Below are 18073 nucleotides of genomic sequence, written 5' to 3'. Positions count from 1 at the left end.
AGAACGGGGGCTGATGAAGATCAAGGCTGTTTTTCTGTGATCTGAGGACAAGACTGAGTACTTACCCATACAGACAGAGGGGTCGGTTTGCGCTCCGAGGGGCTGGGGGAAGAAGAAGAGCGGTCTGGACCGATGGGCCCCGGGGAGTGAGGGGAAGTGAGCGAGAAGAGAGGCCCCTCCTCCACCTCACCGTCTGAGAGGGGGATCTGAGGCAGGCCCGGCGGTCTCCCCAGCACGGTTAGGGCCACATAGGAGCCCGCTGTACACAAACACACAAATAGGTTATCTGTACAGAAAAACCAACAACACAGTACAGTATTGTTCACTTTAAATGTGAATAACTTCAGTAAAATGATTCAAGTGAAAGACATAGGCTACTTACATTTTATTAGCTTTACAACTTCTACATGATTTGAATGTGTAACTAATGTCCCATTGACCTGCATGAAAAAAACAAAACAGAACACACCGATTAAATTTAAATTCATAGATGATACTCAGCAAATCAGAATGCTACATTAGTCTGCAGTTTGTGCTGTATTGTACTGTATATACTATAAGTTGCTTCTCAACATTAAAGGGATGGTTCACCTAAAAATGAATAAAAGAAGATATTTTGAAGAATGTCAGTAACCAAACATTCATAAACTATGGAAGTCAATGAGGCCCCATCAAATGTTTGGTTACCGACATTCTTCAAAATATCTTATTTTGTGTTCAGCAGAAGAAAGAAATTCATACAGGATTGGCAACTTGAGGGTGAATAAATGATGACAAAATTTTCATTTTTTGCTGAACTATACCTTTAAGAGCAATATTGCCAGTTACTTTGTGCACCAGCAACAAAAACAGTGCAAAAAATGCTTTTTATTCAGCTTGTTTATGAGTTGAAAATCTTGCATGACCAAACTACATTTCCCATCATTCTCTGTAACAGCATAATTATATACATTATATCCACAGATAAAGCATAAATTACACACCAAACATAATGTCATTTGGTTACACCAGTGCTTCACAAAAGCTTCCTGTCTTTGCTGAGCAGTGGAAATGAGAAGAAATATGAAACGACACAAAGCGTCCATTTCATTCAGACAAAAATTATGTAAAGGTACACTACTGTTCAAAAGAATGATTTTTTTTTTTTTAAACAAATAATACTTTTATTCAGAAAGGACACATTAAATTGATCAAAAGTGACAGTAAAGACATTTATAATGTTATAGAAGACTTCTATTTCAAATATATGCTGTTCTTTTGAACTGTCTATTCATCAAAGAATCCTGAAAAACGATTCACAATTCACAAACACAACTGTTTTAATCATTGATAATAATAATAAATGTTTCTTGAGCACCAAATCAGCATATTAGAATGATTTCTGAAGGATCATGTGACAATGAAGACTGAAGTAATGATGCTGAAAATTCTGCATTGCCAACACAGGATTAAATTACATTTTATAATATATTTAAATGAAACAGTCATATTAAATTATAATAATATTTCACAACATTACTCTTTTTACTATATTTGTTTATAAAATAAATGCAGCCTTGGTGAGCACAAGCGACTTCTTTCATCTTACTGACCCCAAACTTTTAAACAGTAGTGTATGTCACATCATAATTATGACATATTATGATTTCCGAACTCATAAGTAGGACCAGAGAAATATATACATCTATTCTTCTTTATTTAGCCAGCAGGTGGCAGAACGCGGCACCCGAGGCTTCCTGCCAACATCAGGTGAGCCTGTCTGGGGAGCTTCTTTGTATTGTAGCCTCAGGGCTTAAAGACACAAGCCCCAAAAACAGTTTCTGATCATACAGACTGAGCTCATTTTTAACTGAATCTCAAGAATTTATATTAAAATCTACTCTGATTAATAAATCTAAACTTCATCACAGTGGAGCCCCTGTTGGTCATCACCTTTATGATCCGGTCGCCTGTCTGAACACCAGCTCGCATGGCAGCTCCATCTACATGCAAAAGAAGAGAAAGAGAGATCAAGTAGTCTGCTGGAAAGTACCTCTATGTGTCCATCTGATTCCATCATTGTGCCATGAGATGATACCGCCACAGTACAGTGTAAGGATGATAACAAGTAGCTTGAATACACATTTTCACTGCCTCACTGTAAGTACTGGGAAAAGCAACTATGTATTTAGCACCGTCAGTGTCATAATTATACCGTACTGTGGTGTTACACAACTGGATAATTATCCAAGCCTGGGTAGTTAAGAGACAATTTTGTGTTTAAGTCACTTGTGAAACTGCTCTGCATGTGTATGTTATGAAGGGTAAAACAAGGACAAAGAACAACAGGGTTTGTGTCTTTCTTACCCTCTTTTACAAGCTGTACAAACACAGGGTTATCGCCGCTCACTGTCAGCCCAAAGCCATTCTCATCTTTTTGGATGATGACACAACGCTGCACAAGCCCTGTGAGACAAATAGACAGAGAGAGGGGGATAAAGGAATGGAAAGATGTGGAGGGTGCAGGAGAAAGGATAAGGACTTGGTAAGTAGCACTCAAGGAGCTGGATAAAGAAGAGTGTGTTATTCCTGGTCACATACAGTAGAGTGGTTGTGTGTGTGTAAAACCAGACCAAACAGTTGAGAGACAGTAGATGAACGCACCGAAAATGATTTCTTAAAAGGCCTTGAGCATGCCAGATGCACTCAGTCGTAAAAGAGCTTTAGAAACTACATAAACAACCAAAACCTGTTTCTTTTCTGGCATGTTCGTGACTTGATAGGAAGTCTATGTGAGCAAATGTGAGAAAGATTTTTAAACTCAAACATACACTACTGTTCAAAAGTTTGGGGTCAGTACGATTTTCTTTTTTAAATGAAATGAATACTTTAATTTAGCAATGATGCATTAAATTGATCACGAGGCATTTTGTTTTTTTATTGCAATATTCCACAATATTACTTTTTTACAATATTTTTGATCAAATAAATGCAGCCTTTGTGAGCATTAGAGTCTTCTTTCAAAAATATTGTACCGATCCCATACTTTAGATCAGTATGTATGAATATGTGGAAAATAAAACCTCATTTCACAGTATAAATATGCTCGAGGAGAAATAATAAAGATTTTAGATGATATCAAAGTCAAGATGAAGCAGAGTTTGTAACCCAAATTTTGATTTTGTATTTTCAAGAGAAACAAAATATTCAACAAGAAAAAAGACATTATTTCCAATTAATAATAGAAAAATAAGAGAGTTTGATGGTGTCAGAGTAGGAGCAAGTTATTACATTATGATGAAAGATTATAAAACATGTTTCTGTCTTAAGAATAACGTGCACTGATAAATAGCAATTTATTATAAGATCAGGAAGGTGTATTAATAAAGTAAATGGGGTCAATTTTGATTTCAAGATGGCTGTATACTGGCATAACCTTACAATACTATGAAAAATACATACTGTATGGACTTTTTGTACATATAAAATAAGACCCTGCAATCAATTAAGCATATTTGTGCAAGCTTCTTCAAAAAAGAATAAATCCTTCAACTATGAGCACCGAAGTCTTAAACAAACAAACAAAAAAAAGATCATTAAAAATGCACGTTTAAAATAATGAAATGAAAAATATAAGCACCAAGGCCCTCACAAATAAATAAATAAATAAATCATATAACAGCAGAAAAGAGCTGTGGAGATACAAAACATGTGTACCAACTACACTAATTAAGATTTATTCAGCACAGATAATGGTGTTCTTTCCCCTTGTTTTAAATCTGAATCTTTTAGTGTGTAAACACATTGTTATTCCAGATCTGCCAATGTAATTGTATAGTACAGAAACTATAGAAAGCTGTATGCCTCAGCTGACTTGTGTCAGTTTTTGCATGGACACTGCTTTTGTGAAGAGTGGAAGTGTAAAAAATAAAAACAACATGTCAGATAACAAGTATCTCACTAGACTGGATCAGTCTGCAATGTGTTTACATGAAACGCTTTGGTGTAGCTCATAAGCCATTCATGTGCGGATGTTCCTCCATTTGTGCTGCTAACACAAAAACACACATGCACTCGCAAACACTCAGGCTGAGTGTAGCCATTATATTGGACTTGATAGGCCAATGCACTCCAAATTTGTGACAACCACTCAATAAAAGAGGACTAGACAACTTGCATTTGGAATTGTATTGCTTTATGGATGTGACATCTGGCTTAGATGCATCTTTCAAACCTCCTGGAAGTTGTTAGAAAGATGATTACTCGTTCTCATGCATTATTATGTATATCTGTCGTTTTACTGGTTGTATTCAGCGTAAATGTATAATTTTTATTCATTTATATATTTTGTATAATTATTATTACATTAATTTAAAATATAAATTGTCTTAACACAAAATCTGAGTTGGTTATAAATTTTAATCTAATTGTCAAACTACAGTATAAAAATGATGTGCTTTCTTAATGAACAACTTGAGCTGGACACACTTGGTCAACTAACCACAAATAATTGGCTAAATAAAATGTTTCAAGCATCTGTTCATTCATTCTGTTCACTTACATCAAACAGATGGCTATAAAGTAAGATTAAAAGAAAAATGAAGGCATGAACTCTCTACAGAATAGATAAAAAACACAAAGTGTAACAGAGCGAGACTGTTGCAGAAAAGGTTAAGGTGTGAGAGGAAAAGGCACAGCACTTTATCTCAATAATGCAAAAGGAGCAAGATTGCTGATAATTAAATGTGTCTTTGAGTGAATCCAAATCCACTAATGTATAGTCCGACACCAAGACATGCTAAAGGATTATTGCAATTGAGTCTAATAGGCCGGCAGGCATAAAAGAGAAAGAATGAGGCTCACACACACACACACACACACAAACACACACACACACACACACACACACACACACACACAAAAACCACAGCAAAACCCCAGAACAGCAGCAGTGACCCAGTGACTCTTACCGCAGGATTCTGGCCTTCCGTCGGCTACTACACTCTGAACAGGCAGTTCTGACAGCAGAAAACATGCAGCACACACACACACACACACAAACAGCAGAAAACAGAAAAAAAAAAAAGAAAAAAAAAAATACGATTAAGAGAAAAAAAAATCTTAATAAAAAGAGATAAAGTTTCTGATATAGGATTTATATGGAGAAAATCTGTGGAATTCAGCTGTTCTACTACAAATAATGAAGAAAAGGGTAACATTTTTTGAATAAAAAGCAAATTTTTGAATAAAAATTGTATAATAAATAATAAATAATAAAACAAGAATAAAACTATTTTTTTATTTATTATTCTTCTAAGTACCACTTGAGTTTTTAAAATCAGTCACACTTTTACCAGATTTGAGAATAGAAATAAATAAATAAAAATTCTATTTCAAATAAATGCTGTTCCTTTGAACTTTCTATTCATCAAAGAAAAAAAATAAAAGAACAGGTCACAGCTGTTCTACTGAGCCCTAAAGGGCTCATTAATAATATCATTAATAGAATATGTCCAAATTAATAGTATTCGAAAAACAGTGGGCAAAAAGTCCCCGGATGACCTACTACTTCTGGCGAGTTTCTGAAGTGCGCATTTGATGGACACTTTACTATCCCATGAGGCCACGGGAGAGGATTTATGAATGGAGGTGAAGTGACACAACTGACGCTGGTAGGTCACATGAGAATGACAACATGGCAGATGTAGCACGTCCAGATTACATTAATACTACACACATTCATACTATGTAGAACATACTTTTTTTTAACAGTCATGAAGTAAGTTCAAGCTCAAATGCAGTACATACTCGGTACGCAATTTCAGACGCACCATGTATATTTTTAGAAAAAATATCCATTTTATTTAGGGGCTCCGTAGTTTAACATTTTTAACAATAAATGTTTCTTAATCAGCATATTAGAACGGCTTCTGAAGGAGCCCCAAAACTTTTAAATGGTAGTGTATACATTTTATATTTCCATCAGGACATTATGAGCTGCTTGTAAATTCGATACAAATCAATTCCATTACCATTACGAGTAAGTTTGCTAAGAAGTATTTCCTACTAAAGCAAGGCAGTATTTGACTCTGGTAAGCGTATCCATAGCAGACAGGTGGGAGTGGCCTTGGACGGCAACATGCCGAGTGCATTATGGGTGTTGAAGTTTTCCTACCTATTTGACAAAAGGGAATACAACAACATTTTTTCTCCATTTTTTTCTAATCAGGTAGCACCGATTTTAGTATAGGGTTAGGAATAGGGTTTGGATTAGGGTTGGTTGCGTGTAATTATGCATAATTTACTATTATTACTACAGTTAGAACATGTAAAATATGCAACAAGGACACTAAAATGAAGTGTTACCTAAATTTTAAACTAAATAAAAAAAAAAAAACTAAATGTAAACTTATCAATGAATCCTGATTTTTGCATGGAAATATTCACAAAGGTTTTATGCACAAAAATAAATGTGTATGCACGGTTACTTGGCTGTTGGTTGTCAAACAGTCAATGTATCCATGACCAACAGACGCTTCTTCCTTTTCCTCCCAAATCATTTATGAAACGATGACTCAAACCCATCTGAGTCACACCCTGTATATCCTCCTTGATGACTCAGCTAGATCCCTTACTAAAATAAACTGTCATCCTCAAATGAGATTTCCCTCTCTGATGGCCGCACAGCTGTGCGTCTCTGAGGCAGGAAGAGAGAGAGAGGGATTACAGCCCTCTGACAACATCCGGAGCTTGTGATGAGATGGGCCTCCCACATAATGGTACAGCCAGGCTGCTAAAACGATATCAAGTCCAAAGCTCTGGGAATTAAAGAGTTAAACTTCCATGCTGCATGGCAACACGGGCTCTGATGTGCTTGATTTGATCACTTCAGTCATGTCTAGTTAATCCCAAGAAAGATTATAAATGAGTCATGACTTCAAATCCAGGTTTGAAACACAGATGTGTGAGGAGTTCAGAAAAGTATACCAAGAGCAATATTTCACTGCTACATGATGTTAAAAAGTAGAGTGTGAATATTTGCATTTTGTCCAATAAGCAATTTTTTTATTGCTCACTTTTGGTTAATGTGTCTGGAACCATCATTTGATATTGCTGTACGCTGAGTAAAAGTAACATTTAAACTCCATAAGGGTAGTAAACTGAGTGAAAAGAAGTGGTGATACGACAACCAACTGTTGACAAAAAGAGAATGTTTAAAATAGTTCAGTCAAAAATGAAAAATGTTTCATAATATGTCCGCAAATTTCATTTGCACTTAGACATAATTAAATTTCACATATTTTTCAGATTTAAAAGGTTTGCAGATCTGTGGTGAAGAGGAAAATTTTTTGTGAATTTAAATTTCAGTCTGTTCCTCACACAAAGGTCTCGTATGTGAGTGGGGAAGTTATGTAGACTATATTTATAGTGTTTTTTTTTTTTGTCATTTTTTTAGGCTTGATGGTCTCAGTTCTCATTCATTTTCATTGTTATGGAAAAGTACGGTGTAAACATTTGGCCGTTTGTGCCCCAAAATCAGTCAAGATAAAACTACACTGCAACGGCACCACACACATAATTTAAGAAAAGTGTCAATTATATGATGATGGTAAATTTTACCTGAACTGAACTGAGTTTTCAAGACAAGGATATTTGTTATAAATGCCATGTTGGGCCAAACTAACACAATTGGGTCAAGTGTCATATGTATTTGAAATGTTAGAAATTTTAGCAATTATTTAATGTTACCTTTTTTTATGTTTCAGGAGTCATTTATATTTTTTCATTTACAGTATACACTACATTTCAAAAGTTTGTGGTCGGTAAGGCTTTTTCATGTTTTTGAAAGTCTCTTATGCTCACAAAGTCTGAATTTTTTTGATCAAAAACAATAATAGTGATTTTTTTTCTAATTTAAAATAGCTTTTTTTGTTTTTAATACGTTTTCAAATGTAATTTACTAATGAGATGGCAAATGCTGAATTTTCAGCAGCCAATTGGAGTCATTCACACAAAAACACAAGACGCAAGTCAGTGAAGTGGGGAAAAAAAAAAAAAAAAAAAAATGCAAGGTCTAGTGACCTAGGTGTTTTTTTAAAAGTTGAACTTATTTTAAGCGCCATTCTAATATCAGGGCTCCAGACTAACATTTGAAAGAAGTGGCACCAGTGCCACTAAGTTCTACAGATAGTGGCACCAGCACCTGATTTGATAGCACTGCACATGTAATATTAATAATATTACCCATTTTGTCTCTTGGAAATGCACATTTGATAGTAGCTTGAGTTGACAGTAGCATGAGTTGAGATGTGGATATAAATTTATCTTCATTAAAGGCACAATATGTAATATTCGCCACTAGAGGTCGCTTATTGAAAACAAAGTCATAGCTTGAAGACGCCTTGATTTTGAGGAATCATGGGAGTTGTCTTCATGTCTACAGCTAGTGGAAAAGAATCCGAAGGGACTCAGGCAAAAATCATATTCATGGATGAGCTAATGTATTAAACATTTATTAACATTACTGTAGTATGAAGCAGGGTGTGGCCGAAAGCCGTTGGAGCGGAACGAGGCCACTGGAGCGATTGCTAATGAGAGACAAGCACGTCTTATTGGTAAAAATTATTTTATTAATTATTAGGCTTAAATGAAAATATTCTCACAGTGAGACTTGGTAACCACAGGTAAAACCATACATGGCTACTCTCTACCACGGTCAAATGATATTATATTATATGTTATGTTATATAGGCCTATAAAGAAACACCTAAACACAGGTACAAACTACACCTTCACAAAGACATGAATTATATATTCCCCTACCCACCTAATAAATATATTGCAATATAAATGGCTATAACATAGTTTTCAATATAAATATTCCACATTTCCACAAACCATGGTAATTTACTACAGTTCATTCATGGTAAATGTTTGTAAGCGTGGTGATTTTGGGATTTAAAAGTCTTCTATCTTCATTCATGGCACGTTTCTCCTGTTTTCCTCATCAGTCTTGTTGGGAATGTTGAGGCTGTTTCATCCGATTTAAAACTAGTTTAATCATCGAGTGATTTGTAGTTTGTAAACGAGAGGTGTGTGTCGAATTGAAAGGCTTCTTACTAGATGTCGCAACGCTGTTTAATAATGGTATCCGGGACCAGGAATAAATTAAGCTCCTTTAAGCTTTCTTTCTGTTATCCACTGGGCCGTGCTGCGTAGTTCAAAGTAAACTAATGAAACACATGAAAACAGCGCTATTTGTTCTGTATTTGTTGTTACTGACCGAGAATCAACTACAGATGATTCAGTGACAGAGCGGTCCGAACGAATCCAAATAGTTTCAGATCGTTATGCAAGAGCGTTTGGCCAATTCACGGAAAAGAAAGAATCGAGACAAAAGAATGATTAATTCTCGAATGATAGGTACTGCTGGTTCAGTCGACAGAAATACATAACACACATAATAACTGATGATCTATTCCCACGGAAAACGTTTCTCAGGTCAGTTGGAGGAGCGTGCATATATAGCCGTACAGCTGCAGGCGACAATGGGGCCACGTATCTAACCAAATTTATCCGAGGTGGAGATTGGGGTGCTTCGGGCCGGAATGAAGATGATTGGTGGGCCGGATTTGGCCCGCGGGCCACCAGTTGACGAGCCCTGCAATAAATCTATGGTAAATGTTGGTAATTTGTGGATTGAAAAGCCTTCTAAATGGATCGTTGCGGCACAATGTTTCTCCTGTTTTCCGTGACAGTTATGTTGAGAAAGTCAGCACCGTTTCATCAAACCAATTATGAGACATTTGTGGCTTGTATTGGAGAACTCTGTGGCGAACTCAAACGCTTTTCACTGGATCTCACAGCAGTGTTTAGTGATCGAGACCGGTCAGCGAGTAAATGCATTCGCTCATAAGTTGTCTTTTGGGCCAAACTGATTAATGGTCTGTGTGGCGTACTTCAAACGTGTAGCGTGTTTCATTCTTCTTTTGGCGCATTTGCCATTTAATGTTCCTCATAAGCAACAGAATAGCAGTGCTTACCACTTAGGCAAATTTGTAGTAGCATCACTGCAACCTCAAAAAAATTCAGTTGCAACGGCAATAAAAAAGGTTGCAAAATGCGAGCATTTAGTTGCAGTCTAGAACCCTGAATAATTATGCTGATTTGGTATTTAAGAAAAATTTCTTATTACTATCAATGTTAGCAACAGCTGCTGCTTAAAGTTTTTTGTTAAAACTGTAATACATTTTTCAGGACTCTTTGATGAATAGAAAGTTCAAAAGAACAGCATTTACTTTAAAAATCTTACAGACCCCAAACTTTTGAAAGGTAGTATATGTTGCTGATAAGCCAATAATATGATGTTTAAATGACAGGTTTTATTGTTTATGGGTGAACTAGCCCTTTAAGTGTTGCACTGAGTCTGATCCATGAACACATTTCTCAGCGGTGGCCAAAAGTCAAAGTCAGTGTTAAGCCTTTAAACAAGGTGTTACTCCAGCATTTAAATGATGATTGAGGTCCCTGTGGTCCCTCTGATGTCACAGCTTGACATGTTCCTGGTGTAATTATCTTTATACAGACTGAGGCAGTCCAGCAGCACAAGTTGGGTCTGCATTCAATCTCTCAAACAATAAATCTACAGACATGCAAGTTCACTGATCGTAAGAGCAATGTGCACTATATCTGCACAATATCCAAGCTGTCACAACCCAGATATACGCATTTCATTATAAATAACCTGATTAATTTGGTCAGTTACTTTAAGTTTTCAAACAAAATAACTTGAAAACACTGAAACATCTCGTTTTGCACCACAAAATATTCTTGGAATGAAGAAAACCAGAGAGAGAGACAGTTATGCATTATTTAGAAGTCTTTCAAGAGGAGACAAACAGGCAGGTCCTTACCTGTGGGGTCAAATTCATGCGAGGGGGGGACTGACGCCTTGTCGCTTTTGGGCTTTTTGTCTGGGGGATGGTCCTTGCTGAGAATACTTCCTGTCCTGTGCACACATACAAACAGCAAAAAAAGGGTCACCATCACCGCCACATCATGCTATTCTTATCCAGCAGCACACAAAAACTAGACAGGAAATTTGGATCCACTTACAAAAGGTCGCACTCATGCCCCCTGTCCAAAAACAGGCCCAGAGAGAGCAGACAAAACATTTCTGACCTACACAATGCAAACTACTGTTTACTGTGAATTCGCCAATTACAAAGAGCTATTGTGATGATGGCTCAGGGTGGTTGCGTAGTCATCCATTAACTGAGTTCTGAGTTTAGCTTTATTATGGTACTTAAAAGGGGATGAATTTATAGATGGCACTTCCCAGAGTGGGTTTCAGTATATTGTGCTGGTAAATTGAGAAAATAAAATTGTATTTTGCATTTGTTTTAATTAAATTATTTTGTCTTTATGACTACAATTATTTAGCTGTTTTGCACACTTGTGACAAACAGAAAAGCTCATCATATTCCAGATAAGTCTCCATCTTCCCACCACAAGACACATTGCAATTTTCTTCCTCTTATTTTTGTTTTGATGTCACAATTTACAGAGCCCCTAAAGCAGGGGTGCTCAATCCTGATCTACTGTACCTACCTGCAGAGTTCAGATCCAATCCTGATCCAACACACCTGTCTGTAATTATCAAGTGCTCCTGATAGTCTTAATCAGCTGGTTCAGTTGTGTTTGATCAGGTTTGGAGCTGAACTTTGCAGAAAGGTAGATCTTCAGGTACAGGATTGGGCATTTCTGCCCTAAAGGGACACAGTGATTAAAAAAAAAAAAAAAAAAAAATGAGATGAGATGAGATGAGAGGAAAAATTAGATGTTAAAGGATTAGTTCCCTTTCAAATGAAAATTAGCCCAAGCTTTACTCACCGTCAAGCCATCCTAGGTGTATATGACTTTCTTCTTTCTGTTGAACACATTTCCTGACACATCCAAGCTCTATAATGGCAGTAAGCATTACCAAATGAGTATGAGCTGAAGAAAGTGTCTCCATCCACATCCATCCATCATAAACACGGCTCCGGGGGGTTAATAAAGGCCTTCTGAAGCGAAGCGATGCGTTTGTGTGTAAAAAAAAAAAAAAAAAAAAAAAAAAAATCCATATTTAACAAGTTATGAAGTAAAAAATCTAGCTTCCGCCAGACCGCCTTCCGTATTCAACTTACGAAGCAACTTTTACGGAAAAAAAAAAAAAGTGTAGCAGTTCAAAAAGCTTACGCTACGTCCTACACCTTCAGTATTCAACTTACGGAACTGATGCAACGCCAGTTCCGTTTCTTTCATACTTTGAATACAGAAGGCGGTCTGGCGGAAGCTAGATATTTTACTTCATAACTTGTTAAATATGGATTTTTTTTTTTTACACAAACAAATCGCTTTGCTTCAGAAGGCCTTTATTAACCCCCCAGAGCTGTGTGGAATATGTTTATGATGGATGGATGTGGATGGAGACACTTTCTTCAGCTCATACTCACTGGTCCCATTCACTGCCATTATAAAGCTCGGATGAGTCAGGATATTTATTAATATTTCTCAGATTACGTTCATCTTTAATTAGAAATTCATTTACACCTAGGATGGCTTGAGGGTGAGTAAAGCTTGGGGTAATTTTCATTTAAAAGTGAACTAATCCTTTAATGCTTTTGCGTTCTCTCGCAAATGTTTTGAGTTCTTTGCGAGAGAACGCAGTTTCTCGGGGGAACACAAAAGTTTTGCGAGAGAACACAAAAGCATTGATATATATTTTTTCCTCCCATGCCATATTTTTTCAACCACAATGTCCCTTTGAGGGGCTCCATATAAATTCAAATGTTTGAGTAAGGTTTTTTTTAAAAACAAATTAATACTTTTATTTAACAAGAACACAATCTAAAGTTTAGAAAGTTACAAAAGATTTCTATTTCAAATAAATGCTGTTCTTTTGAACTTTCTATTCATTAAAGAATGCTGAAAAAACAATTAACTTAAAAATATATAAGAATAGAAAAGTTATTTTAAATTGTAATTTGAAATATTACTGTTTTTACTGTATTTTTGATCAAAAAAATGAGACTTTTAAAAACCTTAAAATATCTTACCGACTGAGGGAAAAAATAAAAAATAAAAAAAACTTTCTTAGATACTAATGACGATAATTTTTCCTCAAAGCAAAAATTTAGTTGAAGATGATCAGGGGTCAGTTGCATAAACTTAGCTACTATGTTAAGACTGTCTTAAGAACTAGTTTGGCTAACTAGCAGTTAACCAAGAAGTAATCAGTCTTACTTTTCCAATTCAAATTAGACCGATCTACCCTTTTATGTAGCCTAACTGCCTTAAAAAAAAGTTAGGACCAGTCTTGAAAAAAATTTAGATTACTAACTTTTAAGACTATAGTCTAAGCAGTTTAAGCAACAGGCCACAGATTATGATTCTTACGAAGCATGTTGTAATTCCTGGTTCAAAGTTGGTGAGTTTTGCAATTTTTTAATTCACATTTGATGAGTGTTCACTTTGGATCTTGCTCACAAGCAAATAAGCAAACTAAAACTGAAAGAAAGGATATGACTCAATTTCCACATGCATGTAAAGGCTGAGGTAATGCTGTGAATCTGAGCGTTTTATTTCCATACTGTGTCACGTTCATATCAGCAGCAGAATCAGTGTTGTGTCTACCCTCAACCTGCCCATATCGCTGTCTGCAGAAAACCAGCATTAGCTCTCTGTCTGGTTGCGGTGCTTCTCTCTGGGGCTATGAGGGCGTTTCACTAGGAAAGAGCAGCAGGAAGGAAGAACGGCACTCACCTGCTCGCTTTTTTGGGAAACCTGTAAGACAAACAATGTATTTTTTAAAAATGGCTAATAGAAGTTTAACAGTAACAATTTGTTTTTCAAAGTTTCAAAGTGGTACACTACCATTCCAAAGGTCATTAACATTTATTTAATGTCAGTAAATTCGGTAAGACTTTTTTTAATGAAAGAAAGGTCTTCAAGGTTGCATTTATTTAATCAAATAGAGTAAAAACAGTAGCATTGTTAAATAGTATTACAGTTTAAAATAACTGTTTTCTATTTTAAAATGAAATGGATTCTGTGATGCAAAGCTGAATTTTCAGCATCATTGCTCCAGTCTTGTGTCACATGATCCTTTAGAAATCATTCTAATTTGCTGATTTAGTGAAACATTTTATATTATTATCAATGTTGAAAACACTTGTGCTGCTTAATATTCTTAATATATATATTTTTAGGATTTTTAGACTTTTAGGACTCAAAGAACAGCATTTATTTGATTTAATATCAATGTATTTGTAACTTTTGATCAACTGAATGCATCCTTGATGAATACAAGAAAAATAAAATCTTACTGACCCCAAACTTTTAAAAGGTAGTGTATATGTGTGATATAAACAAATCACCAAAAAAAAAAAAAAAAAATCACCAAATAACATTAAACATGAAATTACTACTTACTACTACTTACTAGCCCATGTCAAAAGAGCCCACCACCCAAATCTCAATATTTATACACACATTAATATAAAAATATTTTTTAAATAATGAATGTTAAATTATATTATGCAATCACCTAGACGGCACATACCTTCCTTCTATGACACATTTTATTAATATAATATAAATGTTAAAGTAAAAGTAAGAGGTGAGCAAAACACTATCTTACATCATGGTATGTGACATTTTAATTATGGTAGGTGTATATAACCAAATAGCTATTCCTGCAGGAAATTCAACAGAAATATTTTATATACTACATAACCAATTACTATTTATTGATATTCTATTGAGTTATAATCTAGTAGCAGAGATAAACAGGGCCTATAGTGGAATCTGGCTGACATACTGCCCTTAGCAAGCACCACTATGACCATTTCCAAAGAAGCCCACAGAGACCATGCATCATTATTTTTCTGTGTTGTTTTCTTGGGATAATTACATCATTATTTTGCAGTTCTGTTGATGCAGAAATGACACACCAGCAATTTCTCTCCTTTACGTCACTGTTATGTTGTGACTGCCTATATACTATGTGCACTGCTGATGGCGGTGTTACATAATGAATTTGTTTGTTTTGTGTGTTTGACTTTCCATCACCCTAAACTTTCCCCTTGCCCGGTGTGTAGCCCATAATCTGTTTGGTATGTCTTGCAAATGGCTTCATGTACTGTACAAGGATCAGATTCAGCTGTAAGTATTCCCTTGTGACCTGACCTTACCTCAGTCAGACTTTAGTCTGCTTTCAAAACACAAGACTGAAGGCTCATTCTCTACATAATAGGGGATATAGATTGGAAATGCTAAAACAGCACAAACAATTTGCTTTGTGGTCCATTCCTGCTGGAAAAAGTAGCCTAAACCAGCTCCTAATAAAACAACTGGTTTAAATTGTTTATAGGTGGACATTCAGTATTGCCTGTGGGGAAAAAAAATAAATAACTGGCTTTAAACATTTGCAAAACTGTTTGGATATTTGGATTTCTTGCGGCTAAAAACTAGGACTAGAAGTATAGGATAAAATAATTGTGATTCATCTAATGATTTAAAACCAGTGTTTAGAAAGCAGAATGAAAGTGTAATAATATCAAATGTGGTAAATTATGATATGCAATATAATAACAATAACAGGGGGTGGCAAGAAGAAATAAAATTAAGATTTTTCTGGAAAAAAAATTTGTTTTTCTTTTTTTTTTTTTTTTTTTTTTTTTAAAGGTCCAAGTTTGCTGTTCTTGTTTGCAGAGCTGCACAAACAGGCCTATAAATAATAATAATAATAATGATAATGATACTACTACTACTACTACTACTACTACTAATAATAATAATAATAGTGGAATCTCTGCTGATATAATTATATACATATTATATATATATATATATATATATATATATATATATATATATATATATATATATATATATATATATTATATAAATATAATATTTAATTGTACAATAAAAATTCAATAACTTATTTTACCAGTACAATTGTAGAATGTAAAACTTTCTTACATTTTTAAACATTAAACTATACAGTGAAAAAACTCCAAAATATCCTTTCATATCTTTTGAAGAGCTGCTACAGCCATACAGAGAGACAGAATGGCGGCTTCATCACATCTTGCACTTTTTTTTTGAACGTCCCACACACAAGAATTGTTTTAAGACCTCATGTCAATGTAAAAATGTGTCAGTCTTAACTAAATGCCCCCTAATGTATCCAAACCCTGAAATCCCCTTAAATATAAAGTATCATGCAAGAACGATTAATTGACTACTTGATTTCAAAAGTATGTAGTTTTGTACTTCCTGATTAAAAAAGAAAAAGTAAAAAAAAAAAAAAAAAAAAAAAGCCTGAACATGTTAAGCTGGTGTGACCTGGTTTTTCCAGCAGGGATTTCTGCCCTTGACCACAGAGCGGAAAAGACATTGGTTGTGTACAGTAAGGCTTTCATCAAACGCAAGTTTTCATGTTTCCACGGACATCAGATCCTCCATTCTCATGAGTCACATGTATTTTTGAATTTGTGCGTCATCCCTTAACATGGCAGACTACTGAGATAGATCATAGAGATAAACTCTGCAGCCGAACAGGCAAGAACCGCCATATCTCATCAATGAGCGGACCACTCTTTGGGAAGGAGCCTCTTTACAGAAATAGCTCAGACATCTTGTCCTCCCTCCCTCTCAGCTCCTTCCGCGGGTGTTTTTTGTTTTTGCTGCTGTTCCTTCCCCTCCACAATGGAGCTCCGCACGGGAACAATAGCCTTCACGTCAGAGCCGGCCCACTACACAGCAGCCCTGTGGGCCTGATTCCCGGAAACAGAAAGGGCTTCTGGCAGGGTCCCCTGTTTCCTGAATGTGTGAATGAGGGAGGGAGGGGGAAGGGGGCGTTTGGGGTGGCTAAGAGTGAAGGCAGGGGGCAGGACTGGGCCAAAATAAAAATTCTCAGGGCTCGCTCCCTCACGCTTCCTACTTCTCTCTCTTTTCCAATGCGTCGCGCTCTCTTTCTCTGGAAAGCTTTCAGTGGCCAAAAAACAAAATTGCAGCTTAAACATTCTGGTAACATTTTACAATAAGGCTCTGTTAGTTAACATGAACTAACTTGAATTAACTTATTAATCATAGTTAATGTTAATTTCAACATTTACTAATATATTATTAAAATCAAATGTTGTATTTGTTAACATTAGTTTAAGCGCTGAACAAACAGTGAACAACTGGATTTTTATTAGCTAACATTAACAATGATTAATAAATACTGTAACAAATGTATTGACCATTGATAGTTCATGTTAGTTAATGCATTAACTAATGTTAACAAATGAGACCTTATTGTAAAGTGTTGCCAACATTCTCAAGCTCTACCGATCCAGGCCTCAACAATCAAAACGGAGATAAATCGAGAACACCAATCCTCGAGGAAATCAAGTGGAGTTTTTTTCTTAATGCTGGAGTTATGAAACTCGAAAGAAAATAGTTTGAAAATCTGATTCACCCTGGCCTCTGTTTTCAAAAAAACAGGGAAAAACTGTAATTATCTTATGGGCTTTTGTGGAAACAGGAAAAGCTTCATAATCTAGTTCACAAGAGATTACAGAGAGGAAAAGAGAGAATTAATGTCATGGTACTTTGGTTACTTTTCTTACAGAGCTGTCTGAGTGATTCAGACAAACGGCATCAAACCAACTGTTTTGGTAACCTGTTTAACCGTTTCATTATAAAATAACTAATCCGAAGAGTGATTAATTCATTAATGTTTTGATTAATGTTTGGGCATTGCTGGTTCTGAGACAAGATTGATGAAAAATGGTTCACTTGGTATTCTCTTTCTGTCAGTCTTTACTTGCACTTCAGCAAAAAAGACAACTCTGCCTGAAACTATACGACAAAATACTCTTAAAAATTTGATGTAATGGTATCAACAAGCAAGAGACTCAACAGCAGGGCTGAGTCCACTGAAAAGACTTCTACGGAGTCACAGATCTGTGCACAGTACATGTGCAAAAGCTGAGATCACAGAAACAAATGTCATAATAGACACCAAAAGGTTGGAGTCAATGACAATTATCAGTGA

At 35.6% G+C, this 18073-nt stretch overlaps 1 protein-coding gene across 1 annotated transcript in view; it reads right to left on the bottom strand.

Annotated features, from left to right (window-relative positions):
• The window catches only part of arhgef12b (Rho guanine nucleotide exchange factor (GEF) 12b), an 87899-nt gene that overhangs the window by 35367 nt on the left and 34459 nt on the right, over positions 1-18073 (bottom strand). The window contains 6 exon segments of the mRNA XM_051893387.1: positions 66-259; positions 383-440; positions 1933-1982; positions 2347-2445; positions 10893-10987; positions 13786-13806. Coding sequence (XP_051749347.1) covers positions 66-259; positions 383-440; positions 1933-1982; positions 2347-2445; positions 10893-10987; positions 13786-13806 — 517 coding nt within the window.

This window comes from Ctenopharyngodon idella, chromosome 5 (genome assembly GCF_019924925.1).
Source record: "Ctenopharyngodon idella isolate HZGC_01 chromosome 5, HZGC01, whole genome shotgun sequence".
NCBI lineage: Eukaryota > Metazoa > Chordata > Actinopteri > Cypriniformes > Xenocyprididae > Ctenopharyngodon > Ctenopharyngodon idella.
The sequence above is the reverse complement of the archived record's forward strand: the minus strand, read 5'-3'. Positions and strand labels throughout refer to the sequence as shown.